We start from the raw sequence: 25878 nt of genomic DNA on the forward strand, positions 1-25878 counted from the left end.
ATCTGATCCATTTCTAATTCATTAGGCCTGGGACCATTTTGTGCTGCTGATCTGTACGAACCCTGTGAGAAAAAAAAAGGAGTGCAGTGCCAGGAATACGATATTTTGCGCAGGTTACCTTTGATCCTGAGTGTGTGTTTGAAGATGATCTGAAGACGATCGCTGTCTCCTCTCTCTCTGATGCAGGTGATGGACTGGATTGAAAACCACGGCGAAGCTTTCCTCAGCAAACACACTGGTGTCGGGAAATCCCTTCACCGAGCCCGAGCACTGCAGAAAAGACACGACGACTTTGAAGATGTAGCTCAGGTGAGTCTGTCTACTGAAAGGAAAGAGCGACTCATGTGCTTTATTTTAACAGTAAAAACAATCTAACCTGTGGCTCCATGTGTCGCTATGTTTTGTTTGCCACATTACATCCTTAAAGATCCTCTTCTACCACGAAAATCATGAAGTATTTCGTTTTTTTATGAAATGTTTAGTCGCCTTTCTTGCAAACATCTGTTAGTGATCTGCCTTGATTAATCCCAAATTTTCAAAACCACCATGGTTGCTGGTGGCAGGAAGCATGAAGATACGCTTCGACATAACCATTTATGGTTACAAGCCTATTCTAAAAAAAATCGGAAGATGTTATCCATGCCTGAATTTCAGTGCTGCGCTCGATCATGTAGGAAACACTGGCACTGAGATTTTGGGGATAAAGATGAAATCAAAACCGGTTTTAGGTCTCAGAGGAAGTTTAGAGAACATGAGCAAAATGTGGTAGGCAAAGACAAGGCTGCAGAAGATGAGAATTTGGAAATGTTGTGGAAAGTAAAAAAAAAATATTTCAAATCCAAATAAAGCCTTAAAGTGTTTGACGCTGAAAGTGATGTGAATGAATTTGTCTACTATGATATGGTTTTAAGTAATGTAAGTCCTCAGATAGCACATGACAGTATAAAATAAGGTTATACACAGACACACACAGACATACACTGCCATGGTTCCCAGCTAAATTGGATTCCAATAACCTTTTGTACGTGTGACACCATGGATAGGATGGATGACAAATTGTACTTGACTTCTCTTTCTTCTTTCCTTCCTCAGTTTATCATTTTCCTTCTCTTTCTTTTCCGCTCTTGTTGTGTCCACCTGACCAATGTCATCTCAGTCCACCAATATGTTTTCATTTTCAGGCTGTTCTTCAACAAGTGGCTATATTTTAGTGCTTTTTAGTTCTAGTTAAAAAGAACAACGGTCTAATGGCATACAGCAGAGTCTTAACTATATTAACATTGAATTTATTCAGAATCCATGGTAATTAATAAATAATTTCCCCACTTTGGTCAGTGGAGTTTTAGTACTGTGATAATCCTATAAAAGTGTGAATGCCAATCCCATAAAAGAGCGTGTAGCTCTGTTATGTGATGTTTACACTCTGGATTAGGATTAATTTTTATAACCTGCTGTGAATCAGCTTTAATTGGGTCAGATGTTTCCTTCTTACTCCGCTTTTCCCTTATTAGCGTTTCTCTGCAGTTTGTGGTGATGTGCTGGCAAAGCTCTCCTCTTACCAATATACATAACATTAATACATTTTGTGCTCGTTTAAGATGCAAGACGAGACATGAATACATAAGTTTGTTTACTCACAGTGCACTTTGATAGTTTCTCACGCATGTTAACACGAAGACACAAAGAAACATTTCTGATTATTGACCGTTTTGTTCCTGAAGTGGAGAAAACAGGGTCGTCTCAGGTGTCTCCTTTAGTGTATATGAGGGCGCATATGAGCGTTCATTTTAAGTAGAGTGTTTGTATGTACTTATATTTGTGTTTAACTCTAAGAGCCTTAATGTCATTTTACCATCATCACTGCTATTTTTTTTTATCTCAGCTCTCATCCTCTACACCTGATTGTCTGCTTTGCCGGTAAAACCAACTAGTCATGAAATAAATTTAATGAGAACCCAGATCTCATTCACTCATATTAAAGCCGTAATTCACCAGCTTCTTCTCACTGCCTTGGATTTTAATTTCCCCAAGGAGGTTTGTCAGTGCTTCATACCAACTGTGGTTGGTTGACAGGGAGGTCAGATCTAAAACTAAGCTTATTCTGGCTATTGTAGAGTGATAACATTACCACGGTATGGAAAATATAATGCAAAGAAAACTGGGTTGTTGGTAGCTGATGCTTTTCAGGTGGCTCTCATGTTTGTAGACAGTTGCTAGGATGTTGATTGGCAGGGTTCCTCTGGGCGGTTGCCTGTATTGATGCCAAGACAATGGCAATGTGTGGTCACTAGAGTATCAGCGGTTGGTTGCTAAAGCCTAATGGAAATGGATTTTTGGGCAGCAGTTCTGATACCGATATTACAGTCTTTGATGTCCTAAAGTCTCACGTTCACGCTTCTGTGTTCACGTAACAGGGTTAAATCTGCTTTGCTGTCATCTCCCTTTTACAATCCTTACCCACAACCAAACCAGTCACGCAACAGAGTCTAATAATCTCCTTTAAATTGTATCTTTATCTTCTAACTAATCCTGCTGTTATATCATCTGAGATACCAATACTGTAACCATACCCACAGGCGTCCTAACTGGTAAAATATATATTTCTCTCTGCTGTTATACATCGGAAACCTCCAGGAGTCCCAAATATCTCAGATGCAACAGATATTTTCTTATGTGAAATGTTTCAGTGATAATCTCTCATGTTTACCAGAACAGACCTACACTAATCCAGTGTGGGCCCCTGATGAATGCCAGGAGTTTTAACACTCAGATGGGCTTTCTTTGGAAGAGAATTGAACGTAGACACAGGAAACGTTGTGATATTGATTGACAGTAAATGGAATTAACATTTTAATACAAAATTATCTAAATGTGAGTTATGGTAGTGAGGAAAATATGTATGTATGTGATATTTCCGTGTTATTAGAGTTTATTTAAATGCAGATATGGCAGGGTATATGGCAGGGTAAAGTGAAAGCTGCTGTTGATGATAATGAAGGTCCCCTCTTCTCTTTTCAGAACACATACACTAATGCAGACAAATTGCTGGAGGCGGCTGAGCAGCTGGCTCAGACTGGAGAGTGCGACCCAGAAGAAATCTACAAGGCAGCCAGACACTTGGAGGTCCGGATCCAGGACTTCGTCCGACGAGTTGAACACAGGAAGCTGCTCCTTGACATGTCCGTCTCCTTCCACACACACACTAAGGAGGTGAGACTATCAAACGCAGACAGTCACAAAGTAACACATTCACAGACATGATGCTGCTGCCAGAGACGACTGATTGCACCTATACTAACCTGCTGTCTCTCCATCCTTCCACCTGTGTGTACAGCTGTGGTCATGGATGGAGGAGCTCCAGAAGCAGCTCTTGGATGAAGTTTGCTGCGACTCCGTCGACTCAGTACAGACTCTGATCCAGCAGTTTCAGCAGCAGCAGACGGCTACACTGGAGGCAACGCTCAACGTGATTAAAGAGGGAGAGGAATTAATACAGCAGCTCAGGTAAAAGGAAAATTCATATTAATATTCATGATGGTGTTAGAGAGGGACAAAAATCAATTGTGAGGCTCAGGTAACGATATTAATATTTATAATGTTATTAAATCAAGAGAAGGATTTAGCTTGAGTGATACATTTTACACTTAAAACATCATTAAAAAGTCAAATCCCTTCAGCCAAATGGGAAGATTATGAATAATAATTAACATCTTGGCACATAAATATGAATACATTTTGAGTGGAAGTTTCAACCATTCCTAAGTCTCCATTTCTGTATTTCTCTTCCTCTATTCCTCTATCTATTCCTCTATATTATTTACTGAGCGAAAGTCACTGAATGTAACTCTGGACTGTAAATGTTGTTTAGATAAAAAAATATTACTTTCCCTGATTAATTAATTTAATCTTACAAAGAATGACAATTAAACAATTACGTAAATAAGCTACATAAAATGAAAGTCGCTTGTATGTTTGTGTTTATTAATTTGTTCTCTGTCTCTTTCCGCAGAGATGCTGCCATGTCTACCAACAAGACGCCACACTGCAGTTCCATTGCACACATCCAGGGGGTGCTGCAGCAGCTGGACGAGGCCCAAGGCCAGATGGAGGAGCTGTTCCACGAACGCAAAATCAAACTTGACATCTTTCTCCAATTACGCATCTTTGAGCAGTACACTATCGAGGTTAGTTAAGGACAGTTGTCTAAAACTCAGGCAAGTAAATACAATTATTTTGACTATAATACTGACGTTTTTTTAAGTGCAGCGCCAAGTATTACTACCTCATGTCTTATATTATTTCACACATTCTGTTATGTATGTAGCACCCTAGCACTTAACAGCAAAAAAATACAGCCGAAGCCACATGGATATGACCTGTAATTCTCAGCCCAAGGTCTTTTATATGTGGACCATAGTTTGTAAATAAAGATGGATGACATGACTTGCGATTTGAGTGTGACGGGCATTAGCTTGATACCCCCCCCTCCCTCCCCCTGTACGCTAATGCACAGACTCTGGCTTCAAATGCTGTGCTAAGTGAAAATGGAAGCGTTTATATCTGGGATGTTTTGCCGTAATTCTCGGTAGTAAGAGGAAGTGGAGACTTTATAATTTATGATTTGGATAAAGTCACAAAAATGCAATAAGCTTAGCAACTGCTCAGATAATTCTCTCCCAAAGTCTGCCCACTCAGATAATTCATCATGATCATTCAAACAAGCAGCCGCTGATAAGAGCTAATAAGAGGGTTGAGCAGCATCAGCCCGCGGGCGTCCTCTGGTCGGGCTGCTTTACCGATAAGCGTCAAACATTGTTATTTACAGTACCTAGCTGCGTCGTACAGCTAGGTACTGATGCAGCATATGGTTAGAAAGCTATGATTCGACTGATGTCAACCATTTCAGGATCTGATCTCAACAGCCGGTACAATTGACGTCTCAGCCAGAACACTAACACAAAAAAAAAATAATCACAAAGTCGACGTCACTTAATTAATCCGCAGATCGATAACATTCCAACGAAAACGGTCTTGGTACATTGCCAAAGGTCCAGACGATCCAACCCAGTAACGTTATCAGTCCAAAACCCACTATTACTTCAAAGAATAGACGCAGTCTGCTGCTGCGTTAACTCAGCGCAGCCACCAGCTCCGTGTAAACTTTGGTGTCTTCACTCATAACAGCCTGTTCGCATGTAAACAAAGCCGGTCTCTTGCTAAAATGGTGACCTGTCAATCTAAACTTGACCCAATTATAGCTGGCATGGGCTGGCATGGGCTGTCCACAGCCTACAATAGCCAATGAGACACCTCGTTGAGCGACAGAGCCTTCCCCTCTTCTGACGTTTAAAGACTTAGCCAATTGCAACCGATTGTTCTGATGACTGACGTATCATTTAGCCAATGAAATTTCCAACACAGAGATTTGCTGTTACACGGGAAAAATATACCGAGACAATAAGCAATTCACTGCGCAACAGTGTCCAGCTGGTCCCAGAGAATCGTGCGTCTGTGTTTCGTCCCCGTCGTGACTGTTACATGTTGCTAAAAATATGAAAGATGTTTATTTGTATAAATTTTAAACCCTATGACCGGTTTTGTCTCCTTTATATAAAATGTTTTTGAGTGTAAATTTGCCTTTTTAGCCTGGTTGGTTACCATGGTTACAAAGGGGTCCTTTGGAGTTTCCAGATGGTCTTTGTGGAAAACGCCTAGATATGCCCCTAGGAAAAAATCTGTCAAATATTAATTGTTATCAAATTTGAGCTCTGGCTAGCCAAGGCTTCATGCTATGGTCCCATTGTGTTTTCCAGCTCATAAGTCCCAGCTAGAGTCATCTGCAGGCATCTGTTCACCAAAAAATATTCAGGCGGAAATAAAAACCTTCTACTTCACTGTGTTCCAACTGCTATTACTCAATGCTTGTAGCACTTAGAGTGATTCTTTTTTGGGGAAGGAGGTCAGAATGTTACCTTTCAAAAGAGACCAAGACCATGCATGTACTCCAAATGGTTCAAGAACCACTTTCAATATACTTTGGGTGTTCCTCAGACAGGCGTTTTAGGCGAATCTCATCCGCCTCTTAAGAAGTTGTCTTTACACATCTTGTGTTAAATTTGTCTGCTCGTCATATCCTCATTTGTTGTGTTCCCGCAGGTCACAGCAGAGCTGGACAATTGGAACGAGGATCTATCTCGTCAGCTGAACGATGCCAGCCGCTCGGGAGGTGGCAGCAACAGCAGCGGCTCCTCCTTTGGCAGCGCAGAGGACATCGGCCTAGCAGAGCAGCGGCTGAAACGACACGCGGAGCGGAAGGCTGCCATGAATAACATGACCTATGAAGTGATGCAGCAGGGTCAAGACTTGCACCAGTACATCATGGAGGTTCAGGCCTCAGGTAAAACACAGAGAAATCTGTTGCTTCTTCAGAGGGAAAATGGGAACGTGTGAGTGAGACTGGAGGAATTTAAAAGAATAACAAAAAAACACACCTGCAGCATCATCATGCATCTCACTAGGGGCGGCTGGCCAATAGAAGGCGATAGTGCACAGTCCTACCAATGAAAAAGAGGAAAAAGATGATAGTGATACATTTTGTTAATTATTATTATAATCGTCATTATTATGTTTTTAAAAAAATTAAATTATACGAATTTTCAAGAAAGTTTGTCCTGCCTTCTGCCTCTGAATATGATCAAATCAGCTCCAGAGTCAAGCCCTGTTCAATAGAGTACACGGTAATTAAAGCCTAGTTGAAAATCGCTCTCACAGTTTTTCATGTAAGACCTTTTTTTTTTAAACTGCAGGCACTGCAATGTAATCTCTATAACTTCTGGGAGGACTCAAGCTAACGTCCTTTCATCACACGTAAGCTGGTCCACTTGCACCTTGGTGGTCGAATCACACTGTGCCTACATTTCGCCACTCGTGAGGAGCAGTGTTGTGCAGGAACGGCATCCTCGAACGCACTCATATTTTTTTAGCAATGTTCATTTTTTTAAATCATCACTGTGCCAGGCAATCAGGAGAAAAACCAGGAGCGAGAGAAAATGTGTGTGTGTGTATGTGTGTTTGTGTGCTCTCAGTCAACCCCCACCCCTGCCCATCCCTCCCACCCCCCGAGAAATTTGGCAGGAGCCACCAATGCATCTGATATGTTTCTCAATTGAGATGTTGTGAGTTTTTCAACAGAAAAAAATACATGTAGCCAGGAACTAGGCCGTAACCACACCACATATTTCACTAGGCCTTACCTTGTGTGTACCACAGAGTAAAAGGTCCACTTAACAGGTCATAATATTACAAGAATATAGTTATTTCAGGCTGTGGTGAATGTGGAGCATGTTAAGTTAGTATTGTTTCACAAATATCGTAATACTTAATCTTTTGTAACATCAGCTCCACATGCACACAAGTATCAGGACTCTGAACCGATTGTGTAAGAAACTTCATCAATTCTGAAGAAAGAATAACACAGACTTGGAAGAAATTGTCTCTTTAGTGGAGGAGGGAATCTTTGGAAGTGGTTGGCTGTGAGGTTATCATTGGTAACATCTGCATGGTATTGTAGTTTCCCAAGAAATTATGAGATTGGTTCAAGATTTTGGATCCAGACAGTGTGCAATTCCGGTGAGCACAGGTTCTCCTTGCTGCCTTTTGCCTTATATATATATATATATATATATCCATTAAAATAATATGACTTCTTTCTTACATCTTAACAACGACTTTATTCTCAAATTCTTCCAATTTTTTTTACTGTAATACTCTGTTCTAAATCTGAATGTGGCTGCACAGACTCACATCTAGATTCACAGCTGCCCACTGTACTACAAAACAGAAAGGGAACCCTAATGCTGAGGCAGCACCATGAACTGGAAAAGCTTGCTGTGTGGAACAGAGAGAGAATTAGGTTAAAAGAATCTCCACAGCTCAATCCTCTTACTGTGTGTGTTTGTATATGTGTACACAGAGGTCACTGGCTCAGTCACTGCACCCCCTGCAGTGATAAATCTCTCATCCACCACACACTCTCTTACCAGTGCCAGTTAATGGAGAAGTGAGGAATCAATAGTTTACTGGTGCCCCAGACTGAGAATAGATGCAAACCACTTATGAACTAATGAGATATCTGCAGCTCATACATTATAACAGTGCATTTATGTGCTAAGTCTTTAATATGTTTATCTAAAAATATTCAATTCAAGCAGAAATCCTCTGCTTAAAGCAACACTATGTTTGATGTTTCAATGACTGTGAATATGGAGAATGTTTCTTCTTTCATTCCCACTCCTTTCCCTGAAAGTGTGCTTTTGATCAATGTAACTATGGTGTAGACTTTGATTTTATGCTACATGAAAAACACTTCCCCGCTTTAAGATGACGTTTTTAACAATTTGTGGTTGTGTCATGACTGTAAATTAAAGATTGATTTTCTTGCAAGAGAGATATGAGTAGATATATATACATGATAAAAACCTTGATGTTCAGTACTAAGGTGGAGGTGAGGCATGTTCAGCAGAGCGTAGCATTAAGAGTGGACGAGTTGAGGAAACGATAGGGAAACAGTAGCAGTGTTAACGCATTTGCTTCTTGTGGTTCAGGGATCGAACTGACGGGGGAGAAAGACATGGACTTGGCCTCTCAGGTTCAGGAGCTGCTGGAGTTCCTCCACGAAAAGCAGCAGGAGGTGGAGCTCAATGCGCAGCACACGCACACACGGCTGGAGCAGATTCTGCAGCTACGCCATCTACAGGCTGAGGTTAAGCAGGTAAACGCATTAAAACACCTGCATCAATAAACTGAAGATACGCATTCAATTAGTGCATGTTTTTTTTTAGTTTTGCTTGCAATTCATCTTTTACCTTTTCTTGATTGAAACAGGATCCACATGTTCACTCGTCCACTCAGTTGCTTTACTAGGTTACTGTTACAAGCCTGTTAGATGCCTGTACTCTGACTACTACCCATACCACTACTACTAATGCTTTACATTACATTTTTATGAACGTGCATGGAACTTAGGTGCAGATATTGGGCCAGTAATCATTAGTAATATTAACAAATTATTCAGGGTTAAACCTGTCAGTCTACTGTAGAAATTACTTCATATTTCTACTACAGTCCTACAATACTGCCCAGTAAGTAAAGTCCAGCTGCACTATAACAACCCCAGTATTATTCCAATCCTCAGAAGGAGATGAGAAGAAGTCTAGATCCTAAAATGGAAACATTATGCAGCTTTAATTGGGCGAGGTGGACTTGTTTTTATTATTAGAAACAAAGGAAATCTCCTCCATGTGAGAGAAATGACAAGAATAACACACAGCTCTTCCTCCCAAGTGAAGCCAATGTTTTGTGCTTTTATGATGAAACTGCTGCAGATGTGAATATGAACGTGCTGCGTGCTGAGACAGGAAACACACGGCCGCTGCAGATGGATATGACTGAATTATTTATGAGGTGTATGACAATGTGCTAATAACAGACATACACACAGAGACACACAAAGATACACAAATGCTGCCACATCGTCATTCCTGATATCGTTCTTACTCCAGTCTGTCCAGGAGACCTCACCTGGTCACTTACCTCCAGTACTTGTCACAATGTAGGTCGAGTGTGGGGTAATATATTGTATGTAATTTATTGTATGTAAAGTGGGCGAAGGTGCAAATAAACTGTGCAGGGAACAGTGAGCTCCTCTCCTCAGATAAACCGCTGAAGCTCCTGAAACATGTTGTCAGTAGAACAGATCATTCTTCAGCATCTAACATCACAATGCCCCACATTTGTGTAATGCACACCTACTAGCCTGACACTAAGTGAAGCGAGGCCGAAACTGACAAGAAAAGAGCATTTGGTCATATGTTGTCTCTCTCTCTCTGTCATTGTTTAGGTGTTGGGTTGGATTCGTAACGGTGAGTCCATGTTGAACGCCAGCATGGTGAACGCCAGCTCGCTGTCTGAGGCTGAGCAGCTGCAGAGGGAACATGAACAGTTCCAGATGGCGATAGAGGTACACACTCACTCTCTCTCTCTCACACACACACACACACTCTCTCTCTCACACACATATCCTAATTACTGCTGCTAAAACCAGGCTTACTGTACTTCACTAATAAGTATTTCAGTATGCATTGGTTTGAATAGTAGCAGATGGGTGCATGAGCACATACACACTCACACACACACACACAGACACACACAAACACACAGTTTCTTTGTCTTCTCCTTGTGAATCAGGCTTACCTCAATAAGTATTTGCCTTATGCATTGACTTTGAAGAATAACAGATGCTGACAAACACACACACACATCTAAAAACTATCTCCACGTGTATTTGTGCATGTGTGAATGTAACTTTGTAAAGCGCTTTAAATAGCTGACTCCAGAAATGTATTAGCACTAAAAGGGGCAAAAGATCTTTGGTCAGCAATCGACTAAACACGCACACACACAGACACACAGACACACAGACACACACACACACACACACACACACACACACACACACAAACACACAGAAACACACAGACACACACATATGCATGCACACACAAACACATTGTTTTGGCCCTGGCCCAAAATGTTATGTGTTCATGCCTGGTTTCTGCTCCTGTGAAACCTTGGTTGGGGTGTGCATCCTCCATCAGACGGATGTAAGTCTGCTTTGGCTAAACACAGACACAAACACACACACACACACACACACAATGCACAATGAAAGCATTGTCTGGTCAAATAGTAACAGCAACATGATGACACATTGATAATAACAATCTCATCGTCTGTTCACTACAATAATTCCAAAAGTGTATTCATATTCTTTATATATAATCTTATCATCCATGCATCTGTTCGCTCAACCTGCTTTACTCTGAGGGTCGCAGACTATGGAGCCATTCCCTGTCTGTTTAGCAGCATTTTCAGAGCTGATTTCTTTTTCCTTGAAACCAACATTTTCTACATTCATGTTTATCAACCTGCAGACTTTTAGGAATGTTTTTAAGGAATTACTAATTGGTCAGTGAAACTTTTGGCTGAACTGTGAATGTAAGTCCCCTTGTGAGGGAATCTTCCCGCTTCATAATGTAGTTGAAGTGAACAAAACTCCACAGGGAACTTTTTGAAGTTAAGTTCAACTCATGATTGATTTGAATTTTACGGTAACTCTCTCTTCTTCTTCCTCCTCTTCCTCAAGTCTCTGTTTCACGCTAACTCTCTTCAGAAGACTCATCAGAGCGCTCTGCAGGTCCAACAAAAAGCCGAGGTAAATACATCTTTTTCGTTATTATTTACTGATGCACATTAGTACGATTTTGAAAAAGTACGAATAACTCGGCTAATTACCTCCCATAGACATTATACACGCTGCGTCCAGAGGATACTGCTGGACATGTGCAGCACAACCTACCAACTCTTCTCTCTGTGTTTGTTCCAGATGATGCTCCAGGCATGTCACTACGATCCAGAGGCGATTCGAAACTGTGCAGAGAAAGTGGCCGTTCATTGGCAGCAGTTGATGCTGAAGATGGAGGACCGCCTGAAGCTTGTGAATGCCTCGGTGGCCTTTTACAAGACGTCTGAGCAGGTAGGCTGTGTTGACCTATTTCTCTGGGTTGGTTGTTGTTTTGTTGTTACTGAGTGTTTGTGTCTATTGTCCAGGTGTGCAGTGTTTTAGAGAGCCTGGAGCAGGAGTACCGCCGGGACGAGGACTGGTGTGGCAGTCATGATAAACTGGGAACTTCGGTTGACAGCGATCACCTTCTACCTCTGATCAGTAAACATCTGGAGCAGAAAGAAGCTTTTCTTAAGGTGAACTGCAACTAAAATTCAATAAAGACTTTTTTAACATCAAATAAAAGATGACAGCTAAAAAAAAAGCTAAGTAGAACACTGAAGAGAAAAGAGGATCTCCATTTCTTTGATCGTTCTTACTTTTGTAGTTTCCTTCTCTTGATCTGGATCCAAGGACAAATGAGAACTTATTGCCTTTACATCTTAGTTTTTGAGTTATTAATACAAATGTAGACCAGTGACTCATAGCACCTGATCCTGCACTATGAATTTACCATATGCAATATGAATCACACCACCAATCAGAGTTGTATCTGTTTCGTCACTATCCCCACACTGACTTGCACAAACACTGATGAAATTATCCCAGAGTACGGACAGACAGCTTTCTCTGTTTCGGTATTCAAATCTAACATTCAGCCTAAATGAGTCTTAAGTAGAGTAAGTGTTGGTAAACTGGCTGCTGCCTAATACCGGTGAATGCAGTGATTGGGGTTTGAAAGCGATCATCAAGTCATTGATTGACATATGTCGGAGGAGTGTTTCTATGTGTTAAACCACCATGTTACTGTTTTACAGGCATGCACTCTGGCTCGAAGGAACGCTGAGGTGTTTCTGAAGTACATTCACAGGAACAATGTGAGCATGCCCGGAACAGCCGGTCACACCAGAGGCCCTGAACAGCAGGTCAAAGGTCAGTGCTACTGTTACCATTAAAATACGGTATCACCACCGGTGAAATAGCAAGAAGGCTGTCAGTGAAATCATCAGTCAATCACACAAGGATTGACTAACAATTAACTCTCAATATCATATGTAATCAATATGCTAATATTTCAATATATATCTTAGCAAGGAATCTTGAACATATTGCTACCGATGTGTTATGTTGAGTGTTGAGAGTGGACGTCCTCCAGCCAAAAGACTTGCTGCTCGAGTCCCAGCCCATGCTGAACCCCAAATGCCTCATAGATGTTGAATGCAAGAATTGGTAGTTGATATTGATAAAAGTGTCAGCTAAATTACATGTAATGTAAAAATAATTTACCCTGTATTGATTTGTTGTGCGTTTTTGTTTGCAGCGATTTTGAACGAGCTGCTGCAGCGAGAGAACAGAGTCCTTCACTTCTGGACATTAAAGAAACGAAGGCTGGACCAGTGTCAGCAGTATCTAGTGTTTGAACGCAGCACCAAACAGGTGTGGTCTTCAGGGAGTGAGTATATATGGTCAAGTAAAAACACAGGGCAAGAAGATAAACTTCATCTGTTGGTTTTGTCTGTTTGTGTGTATATGTTTGTGCAGGCTCTCGATTGGATCCAGGAAACAGGTGATGTTTACCTGGCTACTCACACGTCACCCGGAGAAAGCAACGAGGAAACTCAGGAGCTCCTCAACGATTACCATCATTTCAGACACTCTGCCAAGGTGCGATCAGTTAATCATATTAAAAGAAATTAAAACAAGAGAAAAATCAGACAGGCAATACAGGATTTATTTTATTTCAGTGAAAAGGCTGTGGAGTCTAAAAGATAATAATGATAATAGTACATCTTATTTATGTACTACTTGTAACAATGCTTAAAGACACTTTACAGAGGTTAAAAACAGAGAAAATAAATAGCCAGAAATATAAAATACACATCATCAATTAAACATTAAAAGCCAAACGAAAGTCATAAGGACTGAAACAAAGATAAAGAATACAATACACAGAGAGTGGACCAGAAAATCTGTTGAATCTCCAGGTAGCAAAATTTCATCCAATCAATCTGCATGTGTGAACATCCCACAGCAAACTAAGGAGAAGGTGAAGCTGCTGATCCAGTTGGCTGACAATCTGGTGGAGAAAGGCCACGCCCACGTGTCAGAGCTGAAGCGATGGGTGAGCACGATGGACCGCAGGTACCGCGACTTCTCCATTAGAATGGCCAAATACCAGGAGAGCCTCGAGAGGAGCCTGGGGGTCAGCTCTGAGGTGAACACACACACATAACAGACTTCAGTTGAACCTGATATTAACTGTCATGTATTCTGGTTGAGTACTCATATACATGACTGTGGATACAGACATAGACAGTGTCATCAATATTAGTTTCAAATTACTGACTCAGATCGATTGACGTTTTTCTGTGCAGGACAATAAAGATTTAGAGTTGGATATTATCCCCGCCAGCCTGACTGACGACCCAGAGGTCAAACTACGTGACCCCAACCATGAGGTCAATGAAGAGAAGAGGAAGTCTGCCAGGAAGAAAGAGTGAGTACAGACAGGAAGTGGAGGAGCCTGTACCTTTAGTCACTTTCTAAATAAAAATGAGTAGAGCATGCCGAGATAACTATATGTCGGCCGTGTACATGTATTTCATAAAATCTGTCAAGGATTCCTAAGATGTCGTTTGCGAGCCCTTTTGACGAACAAATGTATTTATGTCTTTGATGAATATGAATATAAATGATATTTTTTTCCTGTAAAATAAAAGACATTATATTTGTCCATTACAGCACCCAAAATGTTAAGAAAATTAAGAGCTCATATTGGGTAACTTTTATCAGACAACCGATAGATAGGTCGGAATAAGAGATATCGTCTAACATGAAACAGATAACTTTGGTTTTAATCTCTCTGATCTTAACCCAAACCTAAAACACATGTAGTAAATAAACTGACTGTCAGGTGATAATAGAGTTAAAATATATCCACAGAATCTTATTCAACCCGATTAATTTCTAACCACTTCAAAACAGTGTTTCCTCCATCTGTGCAATAATAGCAATCATCTGTGTTCCATAACATTCCCAGAAAATCTGGATTTTCCAACATTAAAGACAGTAAATTGTTATAATAGTTTACAGTAAAAGTTTATATTGTTTAAATCTCTGTAGCTTTTGACGTATTTGACGCTTCAGTAGACGCGTGCAGTCATGGTGTAATCGGTCACAAAATTGTACCAGTTATATAATTAATGCCATCCGATCCTTCTAGTCTAAAGTATTTCCCTCTGAAAGGTTCATCATGGCAGAGTTGCTGCAGACAGAGAAGTCCTACGTCAAAGATCTCAACGAATGTCTTGAGGTAAGAAAAACGACTCTGTAACATTGTTCGACACATGGAATATTTTCCTGTCTTCATTAATTTTCTTTCTGTGTGTCAGACCTATCTGTTGGAGATGACCAGCGGTACGGAGGAGATTCCTCCTGGCATCGCCAACAAGGAGCACATCATCTTCGGCAACATGCAGGAGATCTACGACTTCCACAACAAGTGAGAGGCACACAGACTCTGTTAACATGCACAACAGAAGTATCCCATTTTTGTGTTTTAGCTTATATCCTGATTTCAGTTTCCTGGATAAGCCCTTATCCCAGTTTTGAGAGTACCCTATAAAAAACCATAACAAGCTTAACCATTTTACTGGTGCATTTATACATCTTAACCCAGTTTCTGACTTCTGCAGAGTACTTGCACAGGTGTGGTTTCAACTGGTGCTCGTACTGTTGTTTCCTCTGGTCTCCTAAAAGGTTCAACTGTGACACACAGCCAGTAAAAGGATGCCCTTCTCTTTCGGAAATGTTCTCCTGATTCTGTATTATTTAATTCCATCAAGACGACCCGACACCACTTGCCAAAGTGGATGACATGTTTTATATTTATTGTGGCTGGCAATAAGGTTGATAAGCCAAATCTGCAATGTGATGTTGACACTTAATAAAGCTAAAGACATTATAGGCCAAAGCAGCCTCATTTTTCAATAGCCATACAGGAATCAAAATGACTGTTTTTTGTTTTTGTAACTGGAATAACGGATCAAAACTGGGATGAACTTCAAGACATCCGAAGATGTATCTAAGACTTTTCCGTGTTTCAACCAGTTTAAGACACGTCTGAAACCAGAGTATTTTCCCAGCAGAAAACTGCACAGCATTTCAAGTTCATATTATTTTGGGCTCTACTTGCATGTAAGCAAGTAATGTCAAGTTAAAGAAAAATATCATCACAGGAATTTTGCATATTTCACATAAATGAGCCAATTTTTCCACAGTGGTAATGCTTTTAACTGAGATTCTCACCACTTGTAAAAACCCTGAGGGGAGACTTTATTGCGGCTATAGGGGAGCTGAAGAGGAGACTTTGAGGTTTCCTCTGTCGACAGTTTATGAACTCCAAAAGTTTCCCAGAGGAACTTTTTTTCTGTCTGATCTTCTCATGGTACCTCGGAAATCTGTGTTGGTTCATCTTGGAAATGTTATCTTGTACTCTACAAATCAATTGAGCTTAAAGGAATCTCTATCTCTAATCTCTAATCTGTTGTTTTTATTTTTGTACAATTGTTGAAGAGAGCCACAGCAGACAATACAGTATAATACTAGAATGGCACTCAGTAGAGCTCATACCTCCACCAAGGACCCTTTAATTGTTGATTCCTGACTGAATCCTCATTATCTTAGCTAAGCATTTGTTGTAGTTACAGGTTTGTAGCCCTAAGATTGTAGCCCTGAATTCATATAAAACATATCAAGTACACATTGGGATCTTTTGTTTTCTGGACTTGTGTATTTCCAGTATTTTCCTGAAGGAGCTAGTGAACTATGAGCAGCTACCGGAGGACGTTGGTCACTGCTTCGTCACCTGGGTGAGACTTCTGACCCCTGATTTCATAAATCTGACCTCTGACCTTTTGATTAGAGAATTGGGGAATTAATTAAGTCACTGTTTAATGTAATATTGAGTCTCCTCTCCTGTTTTCCAGGCGGATAAATTCCACATTTATGTGGATTACTGTAAGAACAAACCAGACTCCAGTCAGCTCATACTGGAACACGCTGGAGCCTTCTTCGATGTGAGTAGATCCCTCCGTGTTTGTTCTGACACAGCTCCATTGACATCATACTCAGATCATAAACAATAGTTACAATTAAACCGTTTATCCCATTAAAAAGTAAATGCTCTTTCACTGTAGTGTATACAACATATACATATACACATATTTACCAATTATATTATATACACAATTAGTGTATTATGATAAGTGTCTCCCAAGAACAAAACAAGCTGTAAACCAAACAGCAGATTTGAGAGTTGTAATGAATACGACCATGGGACATAACACCTAGACTCCAGTCTATTTGAATTTAGTACCAATCTGTCGACATAAGAATTCTGTCAGATTATTTTGATTGGCCGTGAACAATTGGATTTGGAATGACACATCCGCAGGTTTCCAATTCCCTGCCTGCAGCTGCATGTGAGGCTTATGAAGTTCACCGGTTTTTCAGCAGATGGTGCTCTCTGATCATTGAAAACATTTCCAGCAGAATAGGACATTTATCATTTCTAACAATTCCAAATATGTTATTTTATTTTGGTATTTGCTGTAATTCTGTCATCGTGTGCATGAACAGGACATTCAGCAGAAACGTGGACTGGCCAACTCCATCTCCTCCTACCTCATCAAACCAGTCCAGAGGATCACCAAGTACCAACTACTGCTGAAGGTACATCCCCACGCACATACATCCACACCCAAGAGATTTATCTGGATTTTCTCTCTGTCATTTTCTCTGTTCTTGTTTTATATCCTCTCTTGGTGCAGGAGTTATTGTCTTGCTGTGAAGAAGGCAAAGGGGAGATTAAAGATGGTTTGGAGGTGATGCTCAGTGTTCCTAAGAGAGCTAATGATGCCATGCACCTTGCCATGTTGGAGGGTGAGATACTGTCCGATCTAGTATACTAAAATATATCATGAAAGTAATAAAAGAAAATATTAAGTTTGATAAATACATATTTTATTATTCTTAATTGATACATTATAAATCACTTCATTACTCTACTGCTGATCTTAGTCCAACACCAAGCATTTGTTTTGTTGCCTGTTCTGCTGACCGATTGTGGGTCATCAGTTTGGTTGATGATAACTATTCCTTTTCCCTCCTCTTCCTCAGGCTTTGAGGTGAACCTGGATGTGCAGGGTGAGCTGATCCTGCAGGACAGTTTCCAGGTTTGGGATCCGCGATCTCTCATCCGGAAGGGGCGGGACAGACACCTCTTCCTGTTTGAGTTCTCGCTCGTCTTCAGCAAAGACATCAAAGACTCAGCTGGCAGAACCAAGTACCAGTACAAGAACAAACTACTGGTGTGTGTGTGTGTGTGTACTGTAGCTACACAGGATAACTGTTTGTAACTCACATGTCTGATAAACATCTTTCTCCCCTTTCACTGTGCTGCAGACGTCTGAGTTGGGGGTGACCGAGCACATTGAGGGGGACCCGTGTAAATTTGCCCTGTGGGCAGGAAGGACCCCTTCCTCTGACAATAAAACTGTGCTAAAAGTGAGTAAAAAATTGAATGTATATAAAATAAGTGTCCCAAACTCTGATTAAATGGTTTGCCATCAAGGTAAGATGTCAATAATTCTGTTAATAATAATGATAATATTGGTTGGTTCTTTTCCAGGCGTCCAGTATGGAAGCTAAACAGGAGTGGATTAAAAACATACGGGAGGTGATCCAGGAGAGGATGACTCACCTGAAGGGGCCGCTCAAGGAGCCTCTTCATGTGCCCAAAACACCAGCATTGAACAAACCCAGGAATAACACAAAGAGGTAAAAAAGGACATGAACAAACACATCACACACAGAGGACAGAGGAGTTTCCACAACAGGTAGAAAGATATTTGGTCAGTAGTAGAAAACATCAAACCTGAGTTCACAAAAATCACTGAGGAAAGAAACATCATTCATGAAAACTGTCATATTCTTTCAGGAAAACTTCTGAGGGTTGGATTAAGCTTTTCTTTTTCTTTTATTTGTCTTCATGAAGGAGAAGCTCAGCCTGCAGTGATAGAACTCATCGAGTGATTCAATCTTCTGTAAATTCAGTGAAATGTACAGCCACTAACAAACCTGTTATTTGAGTAGTCGTTCCTCAAATCCTTCTATAATAAGAAGATTTGAAACTTGACTTTTCCCCACTACTCTACTGTGGCCACAGCGAGAAATATCATCAGTGTAAACATTGGTAGTGCCGGCACAAACCTTCTAACCAGTGTTAAAAGTGTCATCACAGCCATAATCAAAGAGTCTAATAACATCAGTGTCACCACAGTGTGTAAACACGTGATTTAAATTGAGACATTCCTCCTGACTTGGTGTGTGTGTGTGTATTCAGGGAGGGAGGTGAAGATGGAGACAGTCAGGGAGATGGCAGCAGCCAACAGGACACCATCTCCATCGCTTCCCGGACATCCCAGAACACTGTAGACAGTGACAAGGTAGGAGCCACTCACATGAATAATAGGGGACCAGATGACGCCAGCTGAATAAGACTGTGTACTCACATGCTCTGTTGTTCTGACTTTGGTGTGTTCATGTGGTTTGAAGTCAGAATGTGGAAAACACATGGATGCTGTAAACAGAATGTGTGACACATTGACACCAGCAGAGTGGCAAAGAGGAAATAAAAGGGATCAGGTTTAACAGACATAAATAATTCAAAAACAAGTGTGACAAGTGTAACATTTGATGAGTTTACATTAAAAGTTCCTATTTAGGGCTGATTGTTGATTGGTTTATAAGTGATGACGTCAGCAACTCCTGTACTAAAATGTCCTTCGACTTTCCTGGTGGTCTTTCGGACCTAAGGTGGCGTTCCTGTGAATGTACCAGTCAGGAACAAATTTTTCCGGTTATTCCAACACCACATGAATGCACTATCATCACTCTAGAGCCCATGAAAAGCTAATGACCCACAGCTGCCTCAGCTCTACAGGGTCTCCCATGCAGCTACAATGGGCAGAAGCAGGGGCTGTGATCCTGCCAGTGGCTGACAGTGTGTTAGCGCACATATCAGAACGTGCTGTGGAAAACCAACTCTGTGAGATAAATGAAGCTCCATAGTTGTGTGTTTGTGAGTGAGTGACACTCATCAGGTCACGTGTGCATGAGGGAGTATTCAGTAATGTTACCACGTGAACAGAGAAGCAGTGGGTGATGAAAAACCTCTTCAGGTTGTGTGGCTGTGCTGATGCCTCCTACCAGCCAGTGTCTGGTATCCAAGTAAGCCGGAATTTAAACTTTAATTCAGGCTGTCAAATTGTGTTAAAGTAAGTAATGTGAATAATTATCTTGTATTTATTGAGACAAAAGTTGAGGTATGAACAGGTTTACGTTTAAATGCACCTTTTGAATAGTTAATTATTGTTCCTCTTTATTATAAACTCCACTTTTAGTTATCAGGATTTCCAAACTCTTTCTGTGTTTAGTATCATTTGAATTATATTTATTTTTTGTTAAGTTTAGTTGTGTTGCTTTGTTTTAAAAAAAGCAACAAAAGCCAAAAAAGCTGAAATCTTCAGACTTTCTGAATGGAATTAGGTGCAGTAGTATTTTTCATTCTTCTGTTTTTGTTTTGATTTGAGCTGTTGTTCTTCAGTGTTACTACAGTACCGCCCCTCTCACTGCGACACACACACGCACACACACACACACACATCCACACACACAGATGTCTGTCATGGCCTCCCACTGTAGGGTTACACAGTGTGGCCTTTTCACCGAGCAACCCCACGCCTACACACTTACCCTGCCTCTAAATGTCAGCAGCACACACACACACAATCTCTTCCTCACTCATACAGAATCACTTGGTGCAGCTTGATTGTGGGTTTTGTTCTTTTCTCGTCTGTTTTCTACTGTAGTGTCATCTATCTCTTTCTCGCTCTCTACCATACTCTTTCTCCACTTGTATATGCACAATATACATACGTATGTACAGTACATGCAAATAATACACTCGGTTTACAGTAACTCAGCATTATATTTATGTTGTGTCTCTCTTTGTGTCTCCACCTCCTCCTCTCCGCTGAAACATCATGACGAGTTTTCCAGTCAGTTTTTAACGTGGGTGTGTTGTTGTTCTCGTCCAGTTTATTGTTACTGGGATTTAGAAAACTCCAGCTCGTTATTTTTGGAATCCTCCTCTGCTGTTTTCCTCAAAACATCAAAGTATAAGTTCCTTTGTTTTGTTTTGATACGTTTCATACTCTCACACAGCACAGCGCTGAGCTGCACTCCTTTGTGTTGTTACATTCAGTTTTATGCTGTTCACTTATCTCTGTTTTTAATCAGGCTGTACAAGGGGTTAGGGTTTCATTGGGACAGAATGAGGACTTAGCAACATTCGAGACAGTGCTGTGAATTGTAAATGGTGATCATGGACAGGGCTGCGCTCATCCTGGACAAAATCTTAATATTAAGGTAAACAGTGACGTGTTGAACTAGATGACATTGGATTAAATACATGTTTACATTTCAAACTACACTTACTGTTACAGTCTCAGCTTTTGCCTTCTGGAATAGCTGTTTGAAAAATGTACATGAACACCAAGCAGCATCTGCCACATATGTAGAGAACCTAATATTCTATTTGTCACTGCATTTTTAATGGGGCGGGTTTTATATACACGTCACTGCTGATTGGGCAACGCCTCTGAAACCCACCACATGAGAGAAAACGTACCAGTGGTCAAAAAAAACCAAAAGACCCTATAACTGGCGTCTGTCTGCAATGGGAATGGATACCTCGGCATTCACTCCTGGGTCAAATGAATCTGAGGTTGATTTTTATCGGCTCTGGCTCCGATTTGAAACACGAGACCTGGGTAAAGGTGCTGATTTCTTTATTTACTTTATTTTGACAGTTAAGACGCTGGCGCTGACATAACGTCTATTGAACATCTGGGCGTTGCCGCATTAATAGCCATGAATGTTTGCACTGATAGTTTTTCACATTTTGGTAACAAAGTTAAACAGTAATGTTCCTCTTCATAACGTGCAAGATGCATGCTGCTTCAGACGTGCTGGTTTTCAGCACGTTTGTGATGACGGACATGATTCATCGGGGGAAAGTCAGAGGGGCAAACTACTCTACTGGCAGCGGGATAGGAGTTCATTGCCTATTTTTACCCATTTGAAAAAAAACGAGCGTATAACTGCACATTTTTAACAGGATGTGACTTTGCTGATGAATCTCCATCTTCCTTTTCCACCCCCTTTGTGTAAGATGCTAATTTACTTTGCCTGAATCTCTTTGTCTTGAAGTACAAATTGGAAGTGGCTGTGATGGCAATGGATCTGAGATGTACACATTTTCCCAGGAGAGTAGCAGAGGACTTGCAGTGCTCGTCTCATGTGATGTGGTTGATGTTGCGCCCTTCTGTTGCATTCCCATGGCTCTGCGGGGCCTCCAGGGATTTATTATCACACAGCATGCCAATCCCTTGTGTATTCTGGAGTGAAGACAATTCAGTGATCTGAGCGCTTGTTTGTTCAACACTGCAGCCACTCTCAAGGCTCACTTTGTGGTTAATATCACTACACTAATGGCTCTCACGCCAGACCTGAGAGAAGAAAAAAAAAACACTGTGGATTTAAAGGTCCATTGTGTAAGATTTAGATAAAAGGGATCTATTGGCAGACCTTGAATATGAAATAATCCTACTTATATTCTCATTAGTGCGTTTAATCTAAATTGTACAAATTATTGGTTTTTGTTATTTTTACCCTAGAATGGGTCCTTTATATTTTAAATACTTTATGTTTAAATTGTGAGCAGATCCTCTCTATGGAGGCTGCCATGTTAGTTACAGTAGCCCGGAATGGACAAACTTAACACCTTTCTGAGTTTTTAAGTGTGACAAGATCAACAAAGCAGAAAGCAGCAGCAGATCAATCAAGTGTTTGATTAAAAATGTAACCTTAAAAAACAGCACATTTATCGGAGGCCTTATTTTAAATGTTGTAGACGACTGATCGTAGTGATTGATCAGGCCTACAAGTACGTTTACTTCTCAGTAAAGACAGCAATTAGTTGCAATTAAGGAGGAGTTGTCTTCCTCAATTCATACCAATACTTGATCATATTTTATTTGAGTTGTTTTCCTTTTTCTCCTCATTTCACTTATTTTCAGTAAAAATCCTCCCTTCTCTTTCCCTATTTATAAACCTCTTGCTCTATTTCCATCTCTGGTTCCACTGTCTTCAGTCTGTCACTGGAATAGACCAACATACACACACACACACACACACACACATGCACGCGTGTGCCTAAGACGGGCCCATTATTAGTTGCTCATTTTGCAATCTAACCCTTCTTTTTCACTTTATGAATTTATGCGCCCCACTCTGGCTCCAGTTTACTATAATAACAGCCGAGTCTTGGCGTAGTCAGATGTTCCACTGTGTGTGTAGACAGGATGGGAAGCTACTGTTTCTCGTGGGTTTTTTTTCTCCTTGTGTCTGCAGAGTTTTTTACATTTACTTTACTTTGTTTTATTTCCCTGTCTCTTACAATTACAAGCTCTCTTGTTGCTCAGCCTTCCCTCCATTTTCACACTTCTTCCTCTGTCTTTCCTCTATGAACACGCTCTCTCTGTCACACTTTACGGAAAAGTTTCAGTTTTAACAGAACAGTTAACAGTTGCTAAAATGGAATACCGTTGCAGTGTAAAAGCGTGTTTTGATGTTCAGAGGTGTAGACATACAATCGTGTTACATGTCACTTTAAACCATCTGTGTTACTGTTTGAAATTAAGAATCGGCTCCCGCGGATTTAACGTCTTTGTGACGAGTTTTCTCAGACCTTTAAACTCCAGTGAGAAAAATTACGATCGTTTAGCAGACATGCAGTTCAACCCTGAAGTATATGGACAATGTACATTTTTCAAATTTATGAATTTGGCTCAGTCTTCCACGTCTGTCCTCCACTTCTCCACCTTAAGCTTTATTGGGGCTGTTAATATCTATAATTTTCACATTCATTGTGAGAATCATTATGCTTTTTTTTCATATTTATATTCCATAAATCTATAATTTTTTTAAGTTTTAAAATGATCCCTAAATGTTGAATGATATATAAAGTTATATCAAGCTGTGTACAGCACAGGCATCACTATTTAATTACGTAAAACTTATATTTTATGAGACCATATGTATTTTTTTTATAGGCAGCATGTGCTCTCCAATGTGTTCATACTTATATTGATATAATAAAAGCCTACATTCTGCCATAATTTTATTTTTTGATACGCTATGAGACCGAATAGATTTAATTACAAAACCGTTCCCTCAGTGTGGAAACACTCAAATCTGAGTCAAAACTTCTTCATCTTAGTTTGAATTTAAATTAAATGTGATGCAGTACAGAGCTTTTCTCACTAGAAATATGACAGCATGGAATGGTATAAAAAAATAAATAAAAACACTAGCCTTAATCTTAATCTCTGGATCATCAGGATCATAGTATGTTATTGAAGGACAACAGTCACAAAGCATCTCCACTTCCTCCCATTGTACAAAAATGAATCCAAAATATCCTGTATATGGATGCTGCCATCTCGTGCTTATCAAGTCATTTGGAGGTGGACTCCGTGCAGTACTGATTTTGGGATAAAATCACAGTATTGGGTCATGCAGATACACACACTGGACCAATCGTGTGTTGGTCTCAGATGTCAATCACAATGTTTCTCCATGTTTTTATATCATCAAATGACTAAATAAAGCCAAAATTATTAGGAACAAACAATTATGAATAATTAAAACTAAATGTTCATCTAACATGTATTTTGATTTTTGCTTTGTTTGATCAGTGTCCCATCTGCTAACATGTAGTCACCAGGGGTGTATGACCTCTCCTGTAGCCAGCCACTAGTGTGCGATTGAAATTATTTGGCTCCACTTTAAGGGAGCTGTTATGTCATCCATCTTTGTAGCACTTTGGTCTAGTTGTTTTTAAATATGTGAGTTGTTTTTTTCATTTCCATGAATGAAGGCAAACTTTTCATTACATTTTGTTGCTGCAACAGAACCACACCTTAACCTTAAAGGTTTCAGATCAGAAAATAAACTGATTATTTGAAAATGACAAACCCCTGTTCAAATACTTCAGGTCTGCTCTGAAAACTGTACATGAAGTGTTTCAGAGTTTGTCCGGCTTTTGATTTTTTTTTTATCTATTGCTCCCCACCTCTGATATTTTTCTAGGGTTTAAGCAAGTTGTGCGACATTTAAATATGTCAGTTGTGTGGAACCAGTCAGTTGTGTGACAGTGTGGGGAATAGGTCTTTTCCTGTGACGTTTTGTGGCGTAATGAGTCAGCTGTGGTTCAGTCTGTGGTCTTTATTTAAAGTTTCATTCCAGTGGTTGACGACTTGGCTGTCCTCATGGCTCCACCACAGCTCTGCAGGTCGGAGCGCAGACCCCTTTTTTAGCCTCCGCCCTCAGTAGGAGTGAAAATTGTTCCTCTGTGAGCCAGGCTTGATAAAACTTACTCCACACTCCCCCAGGGATGAATATCCATCACTGGTTGGAACAAGGCTCAGCAGAAGCTGAACCAATGTTTTTATTTGGCTTTAAATGCTTTAAAATAGGTTTGTGATGCAGTATCAACTCTGTTAGGCTTCTTTTATTTTTAAGTTTAAAGGCCATCGTTGACTCAATTGATTGAAATTATTCACCCATTTAATTTTTCAGTGGAAATAAGTAGAAATTCAATTCAGTTTCTCAAAGAACCGATATTGTAAAGGAGTGTTTCAAGTGATTACAGGGGCCCCAGGCAGAAGGGACGGACCTGACTGCCCCCTCCCCCCAAAACATACAAAAATGTATTATTCTTGTATAAAATATTCAAACCAATAGGATACAGCATGAAGAAAAATAACAGTAAAGTAGTAAAGTGTAACTTCAAACTGGTCATAGCTGTGGATGACTATAATCATGTTGCTCAGAGGACCCCTGGCAATCACCTGCTTTACTTGTGCTGTTAATGCCCCTGCAATAATAGTTTCAAACTAAAATATCTCTTTTTGTTGTTTTTTTTTTTTTTTTATTAAACCAAAACTCTTTGACAATAGAAACCATGTCAAGGTGAGAAACACATTTATCTGGTGACTTGGTGGAAACCATTCCAGTAAAATATGTAGTTTTATAAAGGCAAAATCATTCAAACACATTCAAAACAGCCTAAATTGTCCAAGACTCTTCAGGGTTAATTTTCCTTCCATTGTAGCTTAATTTTGTGTTGC

The 25878-nt window shown here is 40.2% G+C and overlaps 1 protein-coding gene across 2 annotated transcripts in view; it reads left to right on the forward strand.

Annotated features, from left to right (window-relative positions):
* Positions 1 to 25878, forward strand: part of kalrna (kalirin RhoGEF kinase a) — a 123386-nt gene that overhangs the window by 51472 nt on the left and 46036 nt on the right. For both annotated transcript variants that reach the window (XM_062402400.1, XM_062402399.1), the window contains exons 14-38: positions 187 to 309; positions 3019 to 3210; positions 3335 to 3504; positions 4010 to 4184; positions 6157 to 6397; positions 8604 to 8770; positions 9899 to 10018; positions 11204 to 11272; positions 11444 to 11593; positions 11668 to 11817; positions 12379 to 12493; positions 12882 to 12997; positions 13103 to 13225; positions 13593 to 13775; positions 13936 to 14057; positions 14807 to 14873; positions 14953 to 15062; positions 16362 to 16431; positions 16549 to 16638; positions 17201 to 17293; positions 17392 to 17503; positions 17741 to 17931; positions 18026 to 18127; positions 18252 to 18400; positions 18966 to 19068. In XM_062402400.1, the coding sequence (XP_062258384.1) occupies positions 187 to 309; positions 3019 to 3210; positions 3335 to 3504; positions 4010 to 4184; positions 6157 to 6397; positions 8604 to 8770; positions 9899 to 10018; positions 11204 to 11272; positions 11444 to 11593; positions 11668 to 11817; positions 12379 to 12493; positions 12882 to 12997; positions 13103 to 13225; positions 13593 to 13775; positions 13936 to 14057; positions 14807 to 14873; positions 14953 to 15062; positions 16362 to 16431; positions 16549 to 16638; positions 17201 to 17293; positions 17392 to 17503; positions 17741 to 17931; positions 18026 to 18127; positions 18252 to 18400; positions 18966 to 19068 (3303 nt within the window). The remainder of the gene's footprint in view (positions 1 to 186; positions 310 to 3018; positions 3211 to 3334; positions 3505 to 4009; positions 4185 to 6156; positions 6398 to 8603; positions 8771 to 9898; positions 10019 to 11203; positions 11273 to 11443; positions 11594 to 11667; positions 11818 to 12378; positions 12494 to 12881; positions 12998 to 13102; positions 13226 to 13592; positions 13776 to 13935; positions 14058 to 14806; positions 14874 to 14952; positions 15063 to 16361; positions 16432 to 16548; positions 16639 to 17200; positions 17294 to 17391; positions 17504 to 17740; positions 17932 to 18025; positions 18128 to 18251; positions 18401 to 18965; positions 19069 to 25878) is intronic.

The sequence above is a fragment of the Platichthys flesus genome, chromosome 13, assembly GCF_949316205.1.
Source record: "Platichthys flesus chromosome 13, fPlaFle2.1, whole genome shotgun sequence".
Lineage (NCBI taxonomy): Eukaryota > Metazoa > Chordata > Actinopteri > Pleuronectiformes > Pleuronectidae > Platichthys > Platichthys flesus.